Below are 23,718 nucleotides of genomic sequence, written 5' to 3' on the forward strand. Positions count from 1 at the left end.
TCAACACAGTGAAGTATGAAAAGGTTTAAAGATTACTGTCTCCTTCCACCTGCAAATTGTTCTGGACCAAATAGTGCAACAATTCAAACAGCGACTTTGAACACAATGAAATCATCAGAACACAAACAAAATATGATGAAAGCACTGTCACATGTGTATATTAATAACACTGAGCTGATATTAAGCATTGCAACTACAGCCTGTATGTTTAATACACTGAAGAAAGCAGCCAATCAGATTGATGTTAAGTTGCTCCCTCCCTTCTGATTGTTCCCTCCCCTTTGATAAAGTCTCATTAACATTAATCGTCTTGCAGCACATTTTAATTTACCCACTGTGTGCTGTGGATCAACCAGAAAATGCTGATTGTATTGTGCATAGCGCTTGTTCTCTCAATTGGCCGTAAGTACAGTATATGTAGAACGTTCATGTTCAAGCTTGCTATGTCTTAGGCATTGTTTTCCCTTGTACAGTAAAGCAGGTGGGGATGTACAGTTTATAAAATCTTTGTTACTTATTGTATTTGATTTGTTTTTCAGGATCAGACAGTCACAGCTTTGTGACAAAAACTGTTGGTGCTGGAGACGATGTGACTCTAACATGTACACGCAACTCTGTTAAGTCAGGAGTGTTAATGTGGATGAAGCTTGTGACTGGAAACCTGCCTGAAGTTTTAGCAATAACTCGCACATATGATTATGGCTTTCCCAGGGTATTTAGCCCTGACATTACAGCAAAGCAAACATCTGGATCCTTTACTATTCAAATGAAAGAAATAAGGAGAAGTGATGCTGCTTTTTACTACTGTACAGAAGTCGCTACAATCAACATAGCAATTTTGAATGCGACTCTTCTGAGAGTCAAAGGTAAACAGATTGATGATGAGGAAGCAACATTTTAAATCTCTGTTTTTGCTGAACATGAACTTGATTTCTGAGCGAGCAAATTCATCACAATGAATATGTTCACACTGAATGATGCCTGACTCAACAGAGAGTAGAAACATTTTCATAGCTTGTGTTTCATTTCACAGGGCCAGAACGTGATATCAAAGCTGTCATTTTCCCACCCGATCCAGTCCGTCCAGGAGACTCTGTGACCCTCCAGTGTTCAGTCACTTACGATGAGGAAAAAACCTGTCCAGAAGACCGCATGTACTGGTTTAAAGCCGGATCAAATGGATCTAACCCCAGTTTTATTTATGCTCATGGAAAGGGTGGTGATGAATGTCACAAGGGCCTGATGCCCCCTGTACAGAGTTGTGTCTACAGCTTCTCTAAGAACGTCAGCTCCTCTGATGCTGGGACTTATTACTGTGCTGTGGCCACATGTGGGGAGATTTGGTTTGGAAATGGAACACAACTGGACATTAAAGGTGACTATCATATCAAACAGGAATCTGCCTGTCAAGGATTCTATTTGAAGTTATGGAAAGTCAAGAAAATCAATGATCAACTAATAAAACATCATCAAAGCTACATTTTCATTTGTCCCTTTCTCAGAAGATGCAGATTCACAGACGACCAGTTCCATTCTGTTCCTGTTGTCTGCTGCTTTGATCCTGAGTCTGATCGTTGTAGTTTTTCTCATTTACGCACTGAGGAACAAAGGGGTTGATTGTTGCGACGGTAAGCAAACTCAAGCGTACCCCAATGTAGTAAAAAGGCTTTTGACTCACTAGACTTCTCTGGATTGATATTGCACAGCTATGAAGTTTCATCAATTTTGCTGATTGTTTTTGTCATTCTATAATCCAGCCTGCTTTTCACGGCAAACACGGACGGCAACAACAGACAGTGATCCGCAAAGTCCGCAGGTAAGAAATTTGATTTTGATGGAAACATCATGAATGTATTTTCATTGTCATTTATGTGTGTATATGCTGAGTGTGATATAAATTGGTTTTTTTTTTTCATTTTTCCCCACAGAGAGGCGAGGACTCTTTGGTTTATGCAGCACCAAGGTTTGCCGGGAGGAAGCCAGACAGAGGCCTGAGGAGAGATGCAGCAGCTGCGGGGGAGGAGAGCGTCTACTCTGATGTGAAGGTTTTCCAGTGAAATTAATCACCCTAGCATCATCATCATCATTTTTTAACCAAGTTTAATCTCAATTAACCCAAAAATATATTCCATGCGTCCAAATGGGCTCTTTGTTAATCTAACCAGATCTACTCTTGAAAAAAACTATTTCTATCAATGGACCGTCCAACCTGTCTGTCTGTCCGTCTGTCTATCTCAGTGTAATACACACTCAAGTATTGGATTTAACACTTTATTGTAATGAATCTTTACCGTTCAGTCATGACATGTTTTATTTTGATTGTAGAAAGGTTTAAAATGTGATTTATTGGTTCATCATCTACACATTTTGTTCAGCACATAAATGCAGCAGAGGGGCAAGTCTAACATAGCAAAATAAAACGAGTCCGTCGGATAAAATATAACCGCATTGTTGATGGATTTTATACTTTTTTTTCTCCTTATTGTTATTGTGCACAGAGACAGAATAAGCAAAGGTTACTTCTTACACTGGTTCAATGAACAAAGGCTTTGTGGTTTGGTCTCATGTTTGTAATGACACGCACACGCACACACACAGAAACATCCTCCTGGACTGCTCCCCAACTACATGAATTGCTGCCCCAGGAGAGAGACTCTCCATAATAGGCCTGTATTGTGCTTTCTTTCTCTTTCTCATCTCTGTCTTGCATGTTATTTTCTAATGCATGTTTGTGTGTATTGCCTTGCATGCCTATTTTTTGTACCTATGTATAACCACACTGGAAGTTCCTATTGCACACCCAGCCATCTGCAGAGAGGGAATCTCTCTTGAAATTATTATTATTAGTTTATTTTTTTTCAGGGACAATGCAGCGCACATTATTACACACATAGCCATCACAAATCAATGCATAACAGAGTATGTAGATGTGTTACATGAAAGGTTTCTAGCCAGATGGCTAATTTGCAACCCCAGTCCCTGGTCAGGCCTTTCTAAACAAAAAACATAACATGTAGTGGTCTAAAAAGTTATTTAAATTAAAAAAAGTTGTTGTGTAGTCTGAGTCAGACGACACCAAACCATACACATCAGAACAAACACAGCATAAGAACAACACAAACAGTAAATCACACGACAACACAAACCCCAGACACCCTGCCGCTCTCACCGAAGCGAACACCAAGGCATCTAGCACAGACAGTACAATAATACCTGGACAGTAGAGTGTGTGCACTGTAATTGCCCTTCCTGAGGTCTCTTCCTTTTTTCCTTATACATGAAGGTTTTCACCACAGTTTTTCCTCGTCTTCCTAGAGAGCTTTGGGCAGAGTGCTGGATTTTCCTGATGTTGTGGTTCTGTAAAGCGCTTTGAGACATTGTATGTGATATTGGGCTATACAAATAAAATTGACTTGACTTTACTTGGTAAATCTGCTGGTTGCAAGTGGGCGTGGTCGGAATGGGTAGATGCAGCTGATTCCAAGGAATAGAGGGGGAAATCATTTTGATTCTACATGTTACATTAGACCTAATGAGACAAATCGTCCTGTTGTCATAAGAAGGCAACTGTTGCCTAAGATTTACTTTTCCTTGGATCGCTCATGTGTGATTTCCTTCCTTGTCCAAACTATAAGCATTGGACCAACAGGTTTGCAAAAGTTTCCCCAGTTTCTATCTATGAACTTAAGATATCAGGCAGGAACAAGTAACTGCTTCACCATTAACTAGGCAAACCTCTGTTCAGCTGACTGCAAAACCTTAGTACTGGTGAAGCTGCATGTGACAGGAAGTGTGCAACTGAAACCTATTTTCCGTGAAAACCATTCAGTTGTGCTTCCTGTCTCGGCCATCTCATACCGTCTTTCTCTTGCTGCAATACACAAAAGCTTTCTAACAGGAGAACATTGCAAGATGATCCTGATATGGCTTCTACTGCTTCTTATCCATGAGGGATGTAAGTATATGCTTTCATTTTGAAAATGTGCTATCAATTATTGCTTTTTTCAACAGTGTAGTAAAGGAATTATGACCAATTACAGCATTGGCCTAATTCCAAAAAAGCTTTACATTTGTCGCTGTTGTGATTGTAATAGTAATGTGTATTTGTGTGTTCTGCTCCCCCTGAACCCAGACACGCTGATGCCAGTGACCACAGTTCAGCTTGGTGAACCTGCAACCTTTACGTGTGTTGTCACCGATGAGGAATACAGCAATACTCGCATCAAGTGGTACAAACAGAGTACTGGTGGTAATCTGATACTGATTTCTACACTTATGAAATCTGTTTCAGAACCAATACTTGATCAAATGTTTGAGCCGTCAAGATTTAAAGCAATCTATGTCGAAGATATCAGCAATCTGACTATTTTGAGGACAACCCGAGAGGACGAAGCCATTTATCACTGTGCGATCTCTAGTTGGAGGCAGGCCGTGTGGAGTGGGACCTATTTGTCTGTAAAAGGTAACATGTAGCTTAAATTAGAGCCTCAGATGTCTGATTTTACTGAGGTTCTCAATTTTCCCTCTCATACACATATTGGAGAAAATGATGTTTCTGTTAAATTCAAATGTAAGGAAATCCTTCTAAAAATCTGAAGACATCCTTGGTATTCCTACATTTCTTTCCATTTCATTTACAAACTGCAGGAAATTCTCTGAGGACATCCGACCTGATTATTGTGCAAGAGCCCACAGTGTCTGATCCAGTCCATCCAGGAGACTCAGTGTCTCTCCAGTGTTCGGTCCTCTCTGGATCTAAAGACGAAATGTGTCCCGATCGCAGTGTGTTCTGGTTCAAAGCTGGTTCTGATAAATCCCATCCAGACATCATCTACACAAACATAAATCCCCCTGACGGATGTGAAAGCAGTCCTGGCGCTCATTCTTCTCTAAAGAGCTGCGTCTACAGCTTCTCTAAGAACGTCAGCTCCTCTGATGCTGGGACTTATTACTGTGCTGTGGCCACATGTGGGGAGATTTGGTTTGGAAATGGAACAAAACTGGACATTGAAGGTGACTGCAGTTTTTGGTTCAACTAAACTTACGATTTCTTGTGACCTGAAGTTCTTTTGCCTACCTATGTTGAACGCACTGATTGGAAGTCCCTTTGGATAAAAGCGTCTGCTAAATGACTGTAATGTAATGTAACTCTGCACAAAGTAAAAATGTTATATTTATTTCCTCTGTTCCTCTTGTTTCAGCAAACAGCTTATGGTCAGTTGGAGATTTATGGAAGTTTGTTTTCTCTGCTTATTCCGCCATAAGTGTGATTGTCATAGCTGCCCTCATTCAAGCCATCAAGACAAAAGCATGCTGCAAAGGTATTTCTCTACTCACTGTTGCCTTTTTGCCAGTTTATACACTGGATTCTCGGTCAACATAACTATTAAATGAATCTTTATTCACTGCTGTTAACATGTTTTCATCATTATTTCATAATCCAGAGCTGCAAACAAATACTGCAGCAGCCAGAGGTTATCAATGGAGTCAGCAGGTAGAGAAAGTTATAATGGATCGATACAAATTGTAGCAATGACTTCTAGCACTACTACTGCTACTGCATGACATGTATGTGCTGTATGTCCATAGAGAGACATGAGGGATTATTCTGCAGTCGTCTTTGCCATGAAGAAAACGGCAAGCAGAGATGTAAAAGCAGCAGAGCGAGATCAGATCTACGCTGCAGTCAGAGTTTATGGACTGGATTAGCAGATCAAACAGTGGATTACTCAGCAGCAAATACTGCACTATGTAAATGTTTTGTTTTTAAATGCTTGTGTACTACAATCAGTTTGTTCTATGTGGCTATCAGCTATGATATGTGCAACATATTGGGATACCATAACCGTAGAAATAAGGGATTGCAGGTCAGATTATTGAGCCACATGTAGATACTGTGAAACAGACATAGAGTGTGACAGTGCCATCGTAACAGAGGTATGCTCTGGGCACATATCTTGTTTGACCTCAATGAAAGCTCTGAGGCCAGGGGGTTAACAGGCTCTGTGTGTTGAGGCTGTCAACAGATGTCTTCTCACTGATTAGATACGTCTTGATGCTAAATTCATTCAGTCGCCTATGACTGAAGCATTTGGCCAGGAGAAGATGTTATCAGGTGGCGCCCAAATTAATTAACCAGTCCCTGAACCTCTTTGTCCTCCAGTTGGTTGGTCAGCAGCGATGGACAGTCGCTGTCGCTTCTAATGGCTTCCAGCTCAACTCCTCCCTGTGTTCCAAAGCCAACAAGATGCCCCTCTGCCTCCCCCAACCTACGAGCAGCTTCCTGACCCTTCCTGCTATTTTCAGGAGACCATCAGTTCAATCAGGATGATCCTCTTCACATGCTTAGACCAAATGATGACTTATGGCCTAAGGGTGGTTTAGAGGACCTGGGTAAAATGTAGTATCCTTCCCAGGTCCACCCTCATCTGCCATGATTGTGCCAGTTGCAGGAGGCCTTTCTTGGTCTTGTTAGCGGAGGATGGTGACTTCTCCCCTTACTTGATTAACTGTATGGATGGAGCAGGTCAGTCTGTCTCCTGTCTCACCTGCTCCAATATGTCAGCCAGTGCTCTGAGGACTTTGTCTTGGTTCCGTTTATATCTCTCCTGGCTAGGTGCAGTCCTAGCCAGGATGTGTGCCAATGTGCCCCCCCCCCCCACCCTCTCTCTCTCTCTCTCTCTCTCTCTCTCTCTCTCTCTCTCTCTCTCTCTCTCTCTCTCTCTCTGTGCACAAGTCTTTCCTCACCTGTACTTGTTGCTGTTGGTAGAGTGTGGTACACTGAGCCATATGATCCTCCCCATTTGCAACTCCCACTTAGTCCAGGCTCCTTGTGATGCAAGTTCTGTGGCCCTTAACCTTTGCTGTTCCTCCTAAAGGTATCGGACCTCAGCTTTGATCATATCTCTCCTCTTGCTTGGGTCAACCCTGCACTTGAACTCTTCCACTATTGATGATAGAGGTAGCTGTAACTGTCCAGACTTAATGTATAGGCATACTGACATGAGGCTTGGTGGAATTCTAAGCCACCTGTGAAGATGTTTATTCACTCGCCTCTCAACTCATTCCGCTGGTGTCATAGGCACTCCATAAATCAATGTTATTATAGCAAACTGAGCCTTGGTAGACGGCAATGCTGGAAGAACCAAACATTGAACTTGCCTCGTAAACCTGACCTCTCAATCATTCTCAGCCACTGGTCTGCCTGTCCCACAGGCTTGGATGTGTTGTTTCTGTGAGAGAGAGATGCATCACATTGTAGATCAGATTATCTGTTTTCCTGCTCTAACCGTAACAAGCTATTTTTGCTGATGTAGTTTTAATGATGACCTTAGGCATTTTTCAAGCTGACTCAACTTCATGCTCACCAGCCAAAAGGTGACAACAGTGGCTGAAGTAGCATGGCAGGCAGCTGCCTACCCAACCCCTCCTACAGGAGGGAGGATGTACTTGGTCTACCACCACAATCTCTAAGCTGCCATCTTTATAGTGGCTCCAGAAGCTTGTTCAGGCTCTGTGTCCTGATAGACATGTTCAACACTGAGCACACTCATTTCAATCTCATAACAGCACCAGCTCTTGATCACTCTCTGGTCTGACTGTTTTTATGTCTCATCTATTCATGTGTGTGTATGCTTATTCAAAATGAGTAAAATGTATTTGTTTAGTTCTGCAGGGAGGCAAACTTGGGTCTCTGCAGTGGGGGGTGAATGTTTTACCCCAACACCACCTGCTCTTTATGTCCTAATGTGAAACTGTCACTCTTGTGTGGTGTCACAGCAGGGTGTGAAGTTGAGGTCGAAACTAAAGTTGATTCGCCATGGAAACAAATGGCAAAGCCACACGCAGCAGCTACGCTTGTACATATGTATGTATGCTGTGGTTGGCCATCTCTTTCACCTATGGCCAACCACCAAGTGTGTTTACTCAGAATAGATCTGTGTTTGAGTATGAACAGGATGTGTGATGAAGTACAAGAGGGTGGGGAGGCTTGGTTTTAGCCTGGTTGAATAAGACACAGGGACATGAACGAGCTAAACATTGTCCCTGTCCCTAATGTAATGAGGCGCAAGAGGAGAGACAATAATGAGTCTATCAGTAACAGTGAATCATCCATCGTCTCAGGTGCGGCAGTATGGGAGACTTTCAGAGGTCAGCTTGATCAAAAGCAGCAAGATTGTTGCTGGTGGTCGGACTTCTGTTGCCCAAAGCAGAGCGCCATAACCTTGACTGCTTCAATGCAAATGTGCAGTGACAAACAGTAGATGAACTTTGCTCCTAATAATAAATTCTTAATCTTTATGAATATTACTACTGTAATCCTATTGATCTTGTCTAAATGGTAGAAAAAAAAGAAGTCATACCACTTCCTGACATTAAAACTGAGAACATGACAGGAAGAAGACGCCAGTTCAGTTCACACCTTTTTGACAGACAACCGCAACAATGCGCAACGTTCCATACAGCCTTTGTCAGGGTGTGTGTGTGTGTGTGTGTGTGTGTGTGTGTGTGTGTGTGTGTGTGTGTGTGTGTGTGTGTGTGTGTGTGTGTGTGTGTGTTTGGGACAAAGTTTTAAAAGTTTCAGGAACCTTTTCATTCACTCACTTTGCTTTCATTCTGCATGTTACTTCTTCATGACATTAACATTGATAGATGAAAAACATTACATAAGTAACCATACAATGTAATAAATGTGTGTGTGTGTGTGCTTTGTGTGTGTGTGTACACACACACACACACACACACACACACACACACACACACATTTATTACATTGTATGGGTACTTATCTAGTGTTTTTCATGAAATGAGGTCATCTATTAATGTAAATGTCATGAAGAAGTAACATGCAGAATGAAAGCAAAGTGAGTGAATAAAAAGGTTCCTGAAACTTTGACTTTAAGTTTTCCACCAGAAGATAGCAGTCATCATGTAAAGATCAGAGCTTGATGTAACACATTTTACACATATCTAAGATGAAGTGACTGAACATGAACATAAGCGATGGAGGTTAAGTGAATTAAATGCAAAAACCTGATGCAACAAAATACAGAATATGATTTACATACAAATCTTTCAAATAAAACATTGCCATTATATTCCACTGAGAGATCTATACATTGGTATATGAATATAATATAAGTCTCACATTTATGTCGTTGCACTTAATGTCTAATTACCTTCATTTGTAATCCAACAAGAATCCAACAGGTGAAACCCAAAATGGCGAATAGTCGACAAACCACAGCAAACTCACATAAGGCTTTTTGATGGAATCACTGCTTGTGTAAATGAAAGAACCCAACCTTGTGAAAAGTCTTGCTGCTGATGTTGTTTCTTGGGTTTAGGTTGGAACATTTGGTTGTGATTGTTTCCACTGTGGCAGTGCTGTGCAAAACACAAACATGCCAGCAGGCCAATCAGATTAGTCTTGAGATTGTTCCCTCCCATTTGATATTAACACATCAAACATGAATCGTCTGTCAGTGCAGTTTGAAGAGAATCAATCAGAGGATGCTGGTTATACTTTCTATCATTTTCATTCTCAGAACTGGGCGTAAGTATTGGAAAAGATTTGACTACAAATGTATTTCAATTACTGTAATTTGTTTGAATGAATTTGGTTGAATGTTGCTCCTTAATCACAGCGTGTGTTTCGTTTGTTTTACAGAATGCAAAGATGCTCCGAGTTTTGACACAAAAACTGTTCAAGTTGGAGAACCTGTGACCTTAACTTGTATCCGGGATAAGGCTTGGACTCTAGCACGCTTATTCTGGATCAGACTTGCTTATGGAAAACTTCCAGAAGTTTTAGGAGGAGCATTTGCTTTTGATTCTGAATTTGTTGTTTACACACCGCACTTTACAGCAAAACAAGAGCCTGGAAGCTTTGTTCTGCATATTACAGAATCAGAGATGAGTGATTCTGGAGTTTACTGCTGTGTAAAAACAAAAGACCTCCACATGACAGTTTTGAATGCAACATTTCTAAAAATCGAAGGTAAACACAAAAATTACAATTCTTGTAAAAGGCAAGAACCGCTTTCGTTAAAATGTAAACCTGCTCAGATGTAGATCTTTTTGTAATTTAAATCGTAACATGTTTCTGTTTTAATGTTATGTGAGACTCTAACATGTCTCCAGGAATTCCTTAAGAATTCTATTAAAGTGAGTTTCTCTTGTTTTGTTTGACCCAGGAGCAGATCCTGATATCACTGCCGACATTCAGATGTTTCCATCTGACCAAGCCCGTCCAGGAGACTCAGTGACTCTCCAGTGTTCGGTCCTCATTGATTCTGAGGACAAACTCTGTCCAGGAGAGGACAGTGTGTTCTGGTTCAGAGCCAGATCAGATGGATCTCATCCCAGTTTCATTCATGCTCATGGTAACAGTAGTGATGAGTGTGAGAGACGTGTTGAGAGAGGCTCTCCACAGAGTTGTGTCTACAGCTTCTCTAAGCACGTCAGCTCCTCTGATGCTGGGACTTATTACTGTGCTGTGGCCTCATGTGGGGAGATTTGGTTTGGAAATGGAACAAAACTGGACACTGAAGGTAAATACATTTTTGGATTCAATTCTGCACAAAGCGAAAAATTAAATATTAATTTCCACTGTCTGTCCGTCTCATTTCAGCAAACAGTTTATGGTCAGTTGCAGATTCATGGAAGGACAATGTGATTCTGTTTGTTTTCTCTGCTTATTGGGCCATAAGTTTGATTGTCATAGCTGCCCTCATTCACGCCATCAAGACAAAAGCATGCGACTGCTGCAAAGGTATTTCTCTACTCACTGTTGCCTTTTTGCCAGTTGATTCACTGGATTCTCAGTGAATCAGTCAACATAACTATTATATGAAACAGACCTCTGTATTCACTGCTGTCAACATTTTTTCATTGTTATTTCATAATCAAGAGCTGCAAACAAATGCTGCAGGAGCCAGAGGTGATCAATGGAGTCAGCAGGTATGGGGATTAATAATAGATCAATAATATTGTAGCAATGACTTCTACTACTACTGCATGACATGTATCTGCTGTATTTCCATAGAGAGACATGTGGGATTATTCTGCAGTCGTCTTTGCCGTGAAGAAAACTGCAAGCAGAGATGTAAAAGCAGCAGAGCGAGATCAGATCTACGCTGCAGTCAGAGCTTTTGGACTGGATTAGCAGGTCAAACAGTGGATTACTCAGCAGCAATAACTGCACTATGTTAATGCTTGTTTAGCTTATTTTATAATCAGTTTGTTCTATGTGGCTATCAGTTATCATATATGCAACAATTTGGGATGCTATAACCATAAAAATGAAGGACGGCAGGTAAAATTATTGAGCCGCATGTAGATACTGTGATACAGAAACAGAGTGTGACAATGCCATCATATCATAATAATTAACTTGGTGTTATCTGATAAATCATGAAATTACAAACTTTCAGTTAAATCGCACATCGATACATTTTACTTGATTTAGACAGCTAGCAACATGACTCAGCTAGAGATACGGTAGGGCTAGCCTAGAACCTGCAACATCACATAACCCATGACATCATGAAGACAATGTTTAAAAATAGAATATATCATTTTGATCACTCCTTGCATGTTAAAGTTATTACTAGTACTAGTTCATGTATATTTTACATTTTGGGTAAATGTATCTCATTATCTCTTCTATCTGTCTGCTACTAAGATTCAAGATTTTTTTAAAAATTAATTTTCTTTAAGCGTTTTGCAGCACTGCCAAAAGGGAGGCAGTAGCTCAGTGGGTAGAGCCTCCGCTTGGGAACCGGAGGGTCGCCGGTTCAAGCCCCTGCCGAGGTGCCCCTGAGCAAGGCACCGAACCCTCAATTGCTCCCCCCTCTGCGAAGGGTGGTAATGTAATGTAAGTCGCTTTGGATAAAAGCGTCTGCCAAATGATCGTAATGTAATGTAATGTTTGCCACCATATATCAATAAAGGTTGAATGACTGACAGCTTTGAAGGACTTGTTTAATGCATGACTGACATCAGACATGACTTTTTGCCATAGAAATCATTGTCATTAAGAATATGATTCAAACACATTCTGTTTCACTGTATTTTATTAAAGCGTAATCAGAAAAGGAAACCCCTGCACCACCTGCTCTTTATGCTTCTAATGTGACTGAATATTAGCCACTCACCTTTTAATGTTATAAGTACATTTTTTCTCTCAAAATCTTTTATTAGGATATTTTGTTGAAGTTTTTTTTGTGCAACTGTTGAACATTGCAACAATTTTTGTGTCGTCTCACAGCAGGGTGTGAAGCAGAAGTTGAAACTCAAGTTTGTTTGCCATGGAAACAAACAGCAAAGCCACATGCAGCAGCTACGCTTGTACATGTAAGCTGTGGTTGGCCATCTCTTTCACCTCTGGCCAACCACCAAGTGTGTTTACTCAGAATAGGTCCGTGTACATGCATCAACAGGATGTGGGGTGAAGTACAAGAGGGTGGGAAGGCTTCATTTAGTTTGCTTTAGTTTTATCTTCATTAAATACGACACGTGGACATGAGATTCTGCTACATCTCAATCATAACATGTGATTCCACAGCTAAGCATTGTCCCCTGTCACTAATGTAACCAGGTACAGAGGAGAGACAATAATGGTTCTATAGAAACAGTGAAGCATCACACGATCAGCGAGACGATCACACTTATATAGGGTTTCACCCAGCATGAATACTTTTGTAAGGGAAAAATATAGATAAATGCAATGAAGAAGTTGGGGGTTAAAAAAGGTTACATTTCTCTGATAGTCTGTGTTTACTACAAAGGATCGGATACAAAGCTTTGCGTGGTTAAACAGGCCAGGTTGTATTTGATTCTTTCTGGAATTGATAAAGGAAGAATCCACTTCACTCTTAGTTCATGAACATGTAGAGCTTAAAAGAGACCTGAAAGTGTGACACACTAGGTAGGTTAAATATGTTTATATGTATATGAGATACAAAACCTTTAAACAAATACCTTTGGGACCAAATCTGTGAAATGATCCTTTGTGAAATCGTGGTCTCATATTTTTCTTTTCACCATGAAGGTGCCCCAGAACATTTATTGAAGATTGATATCTGAAAACAGAGATATGTCTTGTATGGTTGGCTCATTTAAGCACTTAAACTAATGTTAGTTTGCTGTGTGCGAACAGTTTCCTTCTCAGTTACCAGAGAAAAGCAGGTCAGTGTGGTCAAAAGCAGTTAGATTGTGGTGGGTGGTGGGACTTATGTGGCCCAGAAAAGAGCACCAAAGCCCGACTGCTGCAATGCAAAAGCTCAGTGACAAACAGTAGATGAACTATGGGAGAGGTTGTCTCAGTCTCCTGCCCCTAATACTACTTTTGTGTAATCCTACTTAGCTAGTCTAAAGGGTTAAAAAAAAAGTCTGACCACTTCCTGAAAAGTAAAAAAGAGAACATGACAGGAAGAAGAGCCCAGTTCAGTTCACACCTTTTTGACAGGCAGCCGCAACAATGGTGTGTGTGTGTGTGTGTGTGTGTGTGTGTGTGTGTGCAGACGTGTCATAAACTCAGTTATCGCGTAGCATGTTTACTTATCTAATAAATTTCTACCTGGGGAAAATCGTCATAATCCTGTAACAGCCTCATATTGCCAGTTTATGATGGGACTCCAGGCTCCAACAGAGGACTGAAGTGAGATAACGATGTAAAATGCAGGATGAAAGCAATGTGAGGTAATACATGGTTCCTGAAATTTGACTTTGGTGTTATATAGTTTCACACCAGAAGATGGCAGTCACTTAAAGATGCTGATTTAACCTGTACCTTATTTACATTAATTTATATGCATCTTATATGAGTCTAAGATTAACAGGGTTGCACTTATTTTCTGCTTACCTTCATGTCCAAGGATGCTCAATTGGACATGCAGAGAATCTAACGGGTGAAGTCCAAATGATAGAAACCAACTCATGTAAATGACAAAGTCTCGCTGCTCGTGTTGTTTGTCATTTGATGTCCCAAGCTGGACATTTAAATTCTCATAAACATTAAAATTAAATGATGATTGTCAAAGACAACAATGTGCACACAATCAAATTTAAATAGAATGTTTGAAATACAAATTTATCGTATTATTACATGTTGATGGAAGATGGAAGGAACCATTTGACCTCCCAAACCCACTTTTTTAACTATTTATTCCGCAAAAGAATTATTGAGGTCACTCACATGCTCTCATTAAACTCCATTCTTGTGTGACTGAAATAACAACAGTAGACTGAGTTGACCTGCTAACTTTGGGTGGGGTTGCTGTGTGTCCTACACTGTGATAACATTTGTCTGTATTTCCTCAGAGAGATGAGGACCTGTTGGTTTATTGTGCACCAAACTTCACCAGGAGGAACTTTGGTGATGCAGGAGAAAGGCCTGTCAGAGCCGCTGAGGCAGAAAGCACCTACGCTAGAGTCAGAACTTAAGGTGGAGTCTGATTACTTAAGCACAGAAGATCAAATTGTATTGCAACATTGTTCTGCAAAATGACTAATAGTTCTGCTTTGGGTGATACCGTACCTTTGTAACTAACTTGTAGCTTTAGTGAAGCCTTCAATAAAAGAGTAATGATAAATGAAGTACATGCGAGAAACGTTTCCTGTCTCTTTATGTTTTCCACATTTCTAAAGCTTAAATTGTGCATTTTGGGTGATCAAAAATGTATATGAACAGACATGTTTCTAGTGTAGATTAGTTTTCCAAATACAATCTAAAGAGCCCAGCATCAATAACACAGATGGTGTAGTTAGATAGTGGCACCTGAACTGACAGGGTGAGCCAGTACAGGAGAGCCCAGCCAAGTGTTTTACATTAACTTTGCAGAGTTCAGAATGCAAGTGTGAGCTTTCATGATCCTTGCGTTTGTCTGGTTTCCTGTTATATTTTGTTCTCCCCCTGTTCTCATTTCTGTGCACTTCACTTCCTGCCCTTGGTGATATTTGCCCCTCCCTTATTGGTTTCACCTGTGTCTCATTGGTTTCCCTTTGTTCATGTTCACCTCCTGTCACATGTCTTTGTCTACCCATCAGTTGTCTCTGCTGCTTCAGCCTCACACTTCTGATTCCCTCATTGTTTTCCAAGTCTGTTAAGACTCCATTTTACGTTGCTCTTTGCCAGTTTGTCTTGTTATCTTATTCTGTTGTTCCAGTTTTGGTCTCTCTTTCTTGTTTTCTCCTGGTGTGGATCCTGTTTTCTGCTGTCGTGTTCCTGGATTCCTCCTTTGTACCTTGAGCTTCTTCATTTGTGCCTAGTAAGTGTTTCTCTTTTTGCTTTGTGTTTTTTGTGGATTACCCTTGCATACATAGCCTAAAACAATTTATACATAGAACAATATGGAGATTGAGGTTCCAAAGAAGTTTTATAGGTAATTGTTTGGTTAAATATGGAGCTTGGTTTGGAATTTCATGTTTTGAAAGTATATTTATGCTTAAATTGGTACCTGTATCACAATTAGATGTTTTCAGTTATCTGCTTCCACCACCAGTGATTGCCTTGTGTTGATTCTTCTGTCATAATTTATATTGTTGGATTTTATGGATTATGTGTCATGTTTCTTTTGCTGCTCATCTTCTGTCCACCTTCCCAGGTGCAAATTGGCATTTTTTTTATTGTGTTTTTAACCTTGGGCAAGTTTCATTATTAACCCTGTGGTGCAGGCTGATGAGGTTAAACAATGTGACCGTAAGACTCATGCCACATTCTATCACTTTGATGGTTTAGATTTGGTTCTGGTGTCATTTGGAGTTACTCTGGAATGTAACAATGCAGCGTCCAAACAAACATCCTGAGAGTTGTTCAAGAGACATGAAAGTGTAACTATGATCGCAGTGTGCTTTAGGCTGCATGCATATATTGATATTTTATTGGAGCATTTAAAGGTACAGTTGGTTGTAGCACCTCATACTGACATCCATGTCTGAGTTCAGATGCAACATGGGGCAGCCTGGCTCTGGATGGTAGATCAGTTGTCTGGTTCAGCTCCAGCCTGTCATTGTTCCTTAACAAGACATGGAACCTCTCACTGCTCCTGATGTGCTGGTTGGTGCAGTGCGTAGTGTGTCCCTGCTATCAGTGTATGAGTGGGTGAACACAAGGTCATTGTAACAAACATTTCAATTAAATGTGACTCAGGTTTCCCTGTTCAAATTGAAAAAAAGTTTGCTCCTCGAGCTGATTAAATGTTGTGTGCTTCATCTAATCGTATAGAACAATTTTGAAAGCTTAACTTTTGTTTGTTCTGTGGTTTTTCTAAGTGTCATTGGTTTTTTTGTTTTTCTTTTCCTGAATCCCTTCAACTGCTTGAATTAAAAGTGATGAGATCAATATTCAGTAAATTAATTCAATTTTCCTTATCTGATGAGATTGTGATTACTGTCCTCTCTGAATGTCTGAACTAGTCAAACATCTTGTTAATTATGATTAAAGCTGCTGGTCTTTTAGAGCTTGTTCCTGCCAAAAGATGGCAGCAGTGTGTAAGGAGATGGTGAAGGTAGAATACGCACATCAAAGCTGAGAGGCCTAACAGTAGTAACCACAGTTCACACAGTAATTTAAACATGCCTTGTTGAAGTTGTATTAAGTTAAATCCTATTGTTCTGAGCTTGTTAGGATGTTGTCTTGACTTCTGTTAAGCAACACATTTGAGTATGAAAAGGTTGAATGAAAACTGTCTACTGTGGAACTGTGTTCCACCTGCAAATTGTTCAGGCGCAACAATTGAAACGGCGACTTTGAACACAATGAAATCATCAGAACAAAAGCACAAAAAATGATGGTGAAAGCACTGTCACATGTGTATATTAAAAACACTGAGCTGATATTAGCATTGTGGTACAACTACAGCCTGTGTGGTTAATACGCCAAAAAAAGCAGCCAATCAGATTGATAAGTTGCTCCCTCCCTTCTGATTGTTCCCTCCCCTTTGATAAAGTCTCATTTACATTAATCGTCTTGCAGAACATTGCAATCTAACCGCTGTGGATAAACCAGACCATGCTGATTGTATTGTGCATAGTGCTTGCTCTCTCAATTGGCGGTAAGTACAGTATATGTAGAACGTTCATGTTGCTATATTATATATATATTAGGAATTTCCTTTTCTTGTACAGTAAAACAGGTGGTGATGTACAGTTTATACAAATCTTTGTTCCTTACTACTCTGCATTTAATTTGTTTTTCAGGATCAGACGGTCAAAGCTTTGTGACAAAAACTGTTGGTGCTGGAGACGATGTGACTCTAACATGTACACGCAACTCTGCACAGTCAGGAGAGTTAATGTGGATGAAGCTTGTGACTGGAAACCTGCCTGAAGTTTTAGCAATCACTTACACATTTGGTTCTGGGTTTGCCAGAGTACTTGGCCCTGACATTACAGTAGAGCATTACAGGGGATCCTTAATTATTCATATGAAAAATATAAGGAGAAGTGATGCTGCTTTTTACTACTGTAAAGAAGTCGCTGGACTCAACGCAGCAATTTTGAATGCAACTCTTCTGAGAGTCAAAGGTAAACCGATTGATGATAATATAACATTTTGGATTTCTGTCTCCAGACATATACTGAATTTCTGAACAGGCAAATTCATCACAATGAGTATGTTCACACTGAATGATGCCTGACTTTCAATTTTCAAAATCTTGTTTTGTGAGTGTTATATAATTCAAAACCGATATAAATTTTAAAGAATCAAGGTTATGTTGTGCTTACTCGACTATAAACCCAATGTATGTTTGAGGATTGATGGCATCTACAGGTTGGATGTATTTCATGTTGCGTTATACTATGCATTCTTATTGCATTACAGTTCTATTTTCATAGCAGACAGTTTGAACATTTTCATTGCTTCATTTGCATTTCACAGGGCCAGAACGTGAAATCAAAGCTGTCATTTTCCCACCTGATCCAGTCCGTCCAGGAGACTCTGTGACTCTCCATTGTTCAGTCACTTACTATGAGGGAAAAAACCTGTCCAGAAGACCGTGTGTACTGGTTTAAAGCCGGATCAAATGAATCTAACCCCAGTTATATATACGCTCATGGAAACGGTGGTGATGAATGTCAGAAGCGCCTGATGCCCCCTGTACAAAGTTGTTTCTAACAGCTTCTCTAAGAACGTCAGCTCCTCTGATGCTGGGACTTATTACTGTGCTGTGGCCTCGTGGGGAGATTTGCTTCGGAAATGGAACAAAACTTGACATTGAAGTCTTTTCATTGTCATTTAGATGTGTATATGTATATGATAAAATTATTTAAATTGGGGTTTTTGTTTTATATTTCCATATTTCCTTACAGAGAGGTGAGGACTCTTTGGTTTATGCAGCACCGAGGTTTGCCAGGAGGAAGCCAGACCAAGGCCTGAGGAGAGATGCAGCAGCAGCGGGGGAGGAGAGCGTCTACTCTGATGTGAAGGTTTTCCAATAAAATGAGTCATTTAACCTAAAATATATTGCAAAAGTCCAAATGGGCTTTTTGTAAATCTAGACTCTAGTCCAGTGATTCTCAAACTGTGGTACCACCGGTGGTACGCGGAAGTACGCGGCGGAAGAAGAAAAAATCGGAACCTTCAAAAAATGTAAATGCGACTTAATATTAATGTTTGCACACGGCACACTACTACTCCTTACCGATAGTGGCGCTGCGTTCAAACGTCAACTATTAGCTGACTATTACAGGCTAAACTTAACTCTGATGGCAAGGTGGTAAGCGGAGAAAGGGGGAAAAACGTATGAGCGGTCCAAATTCACTTAAGTCGTGGCTCCAGAGGGGAACCAAAAGGTCGAAGTCTGCGGATCAGGAGGAGGATATCTTAAACAGCCTGAACGACGGTGAACGGAGTGCGAACATTAGCAGCAACATAAGTAGTGTGAAGTAGTGATGGCGAGATGAAGCTTCATGAAGCGGTGAAGCTTTCCATCCAATTGCTCAACACACGGGCTGAAGCTTCAACCGAACGGTTCATTTGCTCTACTGTTCCATCAAGTGGACAATAAATGCAAAACAGGCACTGATTCTATTGACACCATGGATTTGGTGTGTGAAGCTTTGAATTGAATAAATCAGAAGTGGTTAACCAGTCCAGCTCATAGAGCCACAAAACATTCCAAACACCATAGAGAAGAGCCATAGAGGTGACCGAGAATAAATCAAAATACAGGCTGGCGGTAAAATAACTCATCGGCACCTCGGCCGTGCCCTGAAGGCGAACTGGCAACTCACCAGCTACCAGTACGCTTACTTGGTCCATACGGGACTCGAACTGGTGACCCTCGGGTTCCCAAGCTGAATCCCTATGGACTGAGCTACTGCATCAAACAGTAAACAGAGAGACCGGTCCATCCCATAATCAGACGGCCTTGGGAGACGCAGTAGCGCAAAACCTCCGGTGTCATATTTTCGTTTAGTTTAACGCTTTCCTGCATCCTCGGTGCTTCTCAGTAACACTAAGACTGCGTGCGCACATCAGAATGTTTCATGTTTGGAACATTAACGTTACTTAGAGACATCCGTCAAGATCGTGTGATGACAAATTATATGTGAAGAAATATTACATTGAAATCGGACCGCTTCTTGTCTGCATCGCCAAATATAGACCTGTGCATTTTAGATGTTTATTTTACAATATGAAAATCTTGTACACCAGAGAAAAATCAGTGAGCAGCACTCGAGCCGAGCCGCACGTCAGCCGGGGGATCGATTGCGTTTCGCTGCCCCTCATATCTCGAATCGCGCGCCAAACCGGCGAACCAGGCTTCGAATGTCACCACATACGTCACCAACACACGCCTCGATACACGCTTCGCTAAAATCTTCCTGGATTACTCGACACACGCTTCGAAGCCTCGACACGAAAGGACACATCACTAGTGTGAAGTGTCCACAGCACCGGTAGCTGGCTGCAAAAAGCGAAAAACAATACTGAAAAAAAATAGAAAAGGAGTCTGTCTGATAAAATATTACCACATTGTTGATGGATTATATAAAATATATGTTTTTATTTGTTATTGTGCACAGACACAGTAACAAGGTGACTTGTTCTTACGCTGGTTGAACAAAGGCTTTGTAGTTTGGCCTCATGTTTGTAATATGCTTAAGCTATAAAGAGGTCTGTAGTCCAACAACTGGACCTGCATAGGAGCATTTATATTAAGTTTGTGCTTTCTGATTTTTTTAACAGCTTCTGTCCAGAAATTCTATAATAATTATATTCTCTAATTATTACTGGCAGAGATGCTGCACGCCCACAGCAGTTGTTTACAAGACGTAAGATAGCATATTGCTGAGATGGGATGATGTCAGAATGAACTCTTGCATCAAGCAAACATAGGCGCCTATGCAAAATCCTAGCGATCAAAGGGTGTCTTTTGTCTGGCTTAGACATTAATGTTACACGTATGTACAATGTTGTGATAATTGGGCTAAAATTGTAGGAGGAGAGAAAATGTATTTACACATAAATGGGCGTGGCCTATGTGAATGGCTGCAGATACCCCCAAGGAAATTTGAGTCTATGCCATGAAATTCCAACTACCTTTTTAAAGATTATCCAAGGAAAAGTAAATCTTAGGCAACTGTTGCCAAAATATTCATTGGATAGCTCATGTGTGATTTCCTTCCTTGTTCAACTATAAGCATTGGACCAACAGACTACTCTGCGAACATTTGCTCAATTTCTATCTATTAAACCTAGACATCAAGCAGGAACGAGTATCACGCTAAAGCTGTTAATTTGATGAAATTGTTGTATCTAAGTCATTTTTGTGTGCTTTGGCCATAGTTGTAAATGCATTTGGTTTGCAAAATATCAAGGTTTATTGAGTGAATATTGTCCCACAACTGTGTCCCGATCGCAGTGCGTTCTGGTTCAAAGCTGGTTCTGGTAAAACCCATCCAGACATCATCTACGCAAATGTATAGACGATGTGTAGACATCATCTACACAAACGTGCCAGGTCTGCTTTCACATCCTGACGGATGCAAAACAGAGGAGACATAACTAACGGATGTTAGAGGCTGGTGTGCACAGCAGCTCCTGTGTATGATGTAGCGATCTTGCTACATTCAAGTGATACATGGCTGGAAGCTCTGCCAGCAGACTGAAGGAGCACTCCAAGTCCCATTTGTGAGGGTAAGACTAGGGAGGGCCATAATACCCAGAAAGAGGCCAGCACTGGGGCTGCTCTACTCACTAATTAGATACGTCTTAATGCTAGGTACATTCAGTCACATTCCTATGACTGAAGCTTTTGGCCAGGAGAAGATATCAGGCTGCGCCCAAATCTATTCAACATTTCGACCCTGATGGGTCGTCAGGGATGGACAGTCACTGTCAATCTTCTACCAGTTGCAGGAGGCCTTTCTTGGTCTTGTTAGAGGAGGATGGTGGCTTCTCCCCTTACTTGATGAACTGTATGGATGTGTGCGTCCTTTGTCTCACCTTCTCCAAGATGTCAGCCAGTACTTTGAGGAACTTGTGTTGGTATATCTACCCCTGGCTAAGTACAAAACTCTTTCCCCACCTGGGGAGCTTCATTGGTGTTTGGACAGTGCCAAACACTGACCAGAGAAGGAAATAGATGTGGAAGCATCCAAAGCATGGGCCATATGGTCTTCCACATTGGCAACTCCCACTGAGTGCAGGCTTCTTGTGATTCAAGTTCCAGGGCCCTTGACCTTCGCCCTACCTCCTACAGGTGTTGGACCTCGGCTTAGATCATGTCTCTCTTTTGCCTTGGGTCTGCTTTCCCCTACTGCTGGAAGTGGGTGGTTGGAAGTGTCCCCATGCACAGGTTCCCTATAGTGTGCTCCCACCTCAGTATGTCTCTGCCTGTGCCACTGATGTGTCAGCTGGCCATTTGTGTACTGATCTTAAGGTGACACCTGCACCTCTGACCTTTTCATCACTGGAGTCTCCATACATTGTTGTACTTCACCACCTTGAACTCTTCTACCACTGATGATCGGGGTAGCTGTAACTGTACAGACCTGATGTATAGGCCTACCGACATGAAGCTTGGTGAAATTCCAAACCACCTGTGAAGATGTTTATTATACTCCCCTCTTGACTTCTTCCAGGGATGTCAGAAGCACTTCTTACCAGACTTTGAACTTTCCTGGTAAACCTGAGCCCTCGATCTTTCTCGCCACTTGTCTCTGCCTGTTCCACTGACTTGGATGTGTTGCATCACACCACCCAGACATTTTAGCTCACTCTAGATTGGAGTATCTGTTGTGCTCTACCTGTAACAAATTACTTTTACTGATACTGACAGATATTTTAAACACTGAGCAAAGTAGTTTCAGTCTCACAGCTCTTGCTCACTTTCTGGTCTGTATGTGTTCGTCTTATCTATATAACTATTCTCTAAAAATCCTTTATTAAAATATTTTGTTATGAGGATTTTTTGTGCAACTGTTCAACTGTGTCGTCTCACAGCAGGGTGTGAAGCTAAAGTTGAAACTCAAGTTTGTTTGCCATGGAAACATATAGCAAAGCCACATGCAGCAGCTACGCTTGTACTTGAAAGCTGTGGTTGGCCATCTCTTTCACCTCTGGCCAACCACCATGAGTGTTTCCTCAGAATAGGTCAGTGTACATGCATCAACAGGATGTGTGGTGAAGTACAAGATCGTGGGAAGGCTTCATTTAGTTTGCTTTAGTTTTATCTTCATTAAATACGACACGTGGACTTGACATTCTGCTACATCTGGGAGGCAGTAGCTCAGTGGGTAGAGCTTCTGCTTGGGAACCGGAGGGTCGCCGGTTCGAGCTCCTGCCGAGGTGCCTCTGAGCAAGGCACCGAACCCTCAATTGCTCCCCCCTCTGCGAAGGGTGGTAATGTAAGTCGCTTTGGATAAATGCGTCTGCCAAAAGATCGTAATGTAATGTAATCTCAATCATAACATGTGATTCCACAGCTAAGCATTGTCCCCTGTAATGTAACCAGGTACAAGAGGAGAGACAATAATGGTTCTATAGAAACAGTGAACCATCACACGATCAGACACGACAGTATGTGAGGCTTTTAAAGGTTTTCACCCTGCATGATTACTTTTGTAAGGGAAAAATATGGATAAATGCAATGAAGTTGGGGGTTAACAAAGGTTACATTACATCAGGATACTGGCTCTGACAGTCTGTTAACTACAAAGGATCGGATACAAAGCTTTGTGTTGTTAAACAGGCCAGGTTGTATTTGATTCTTTCATCTGGAATTGATAATGATAGAATCCATTTCACTCTTAATTCATGAAAATGTAGAGCTTAAAAGAGACCTGAAAGTGTGACACACTAGGTAGGTTAACTTTGTTTATATGTATATATAAACAAATACCTATATATCTTTTAAACAAATACCTTTGGGACCAAATCTGTGAAATGATCCTTTGTGAAATCGTGGTCTCATATTTTTCTTCTCACCATGAAGGTGCCCCAGAACATTTATTGAAGATTGATATCTGAAAACAGAGATATGTCTTGTATGGTTGTCTCATTTAAGCACTTAAACTAATGTTAGTTTGCTGTGTGAGAACAGTTTCCTTTGCCGTTACCAGAGAAAAGCAGGTCAGTGTGGCCAAAAGCAGTTAGATTGTGGTGGGTGGTGGGACTTATGTGGCCCAGAAAAGAGCACCAAAGCCCACTGATATGCAAAAGCTCAGTGACAAACAGTAGATGAACTATGGGAGAGTTTGTCTCAG

The 23,718-nt window shown here is 41.0% G+C and overlaps 2 protein-coding genes across 2 annotated transcripts in view; one reads left to right on the forward strand and one right to left on the reverse strand.

Moving 5' to 3' along the window:
- The window catches only part of LOC142999642 (uncharacterized), a 141,591-nt gene that overhangs the window by 14,087 nt on the left and 103,786 nt on the right, over positions 1-23,718 (reverse strand). The window lies entirely within an intron of this gene.
- Positions 3,819-11,935, forward strand: LOC142999619 (uncharacterized). Its single transcript, XM_076149242.1, has 5 exons — positions 3,819-3,955; positions 4,133-4,462; positions 4,648-5,029; positions 10,634-10,646; positions 11,069-11,935. Exons 1-5 carry the CDS (start codon positions 3,913-3,915, stop codon positions 11,165-11,167), a joined length of 867 nt encoding a protein of 288 aa, XP_076005357.1. The 5' UTR covers positions 3,819-3,912; the 3' UTR covers positions 11,168-11,935.

Source organism: Genypterus blacodes, unplaced genomic scaffold (assembly GCF_046128005.1).
Source record: "Genypterus blacodes isolate CSIRO-AG114 ecotype Tasmania unplaced genomic scaffold, CSIRO-AGI_Gbla_v1 ptg000044l_1, whole genome shotgun sequence".
NCBI lineage: Eukaryota > Metazoa > Chordata > Actinopteri > Ophidiiformes > Ophidiidae > Genypterus > Genypterus blacodes.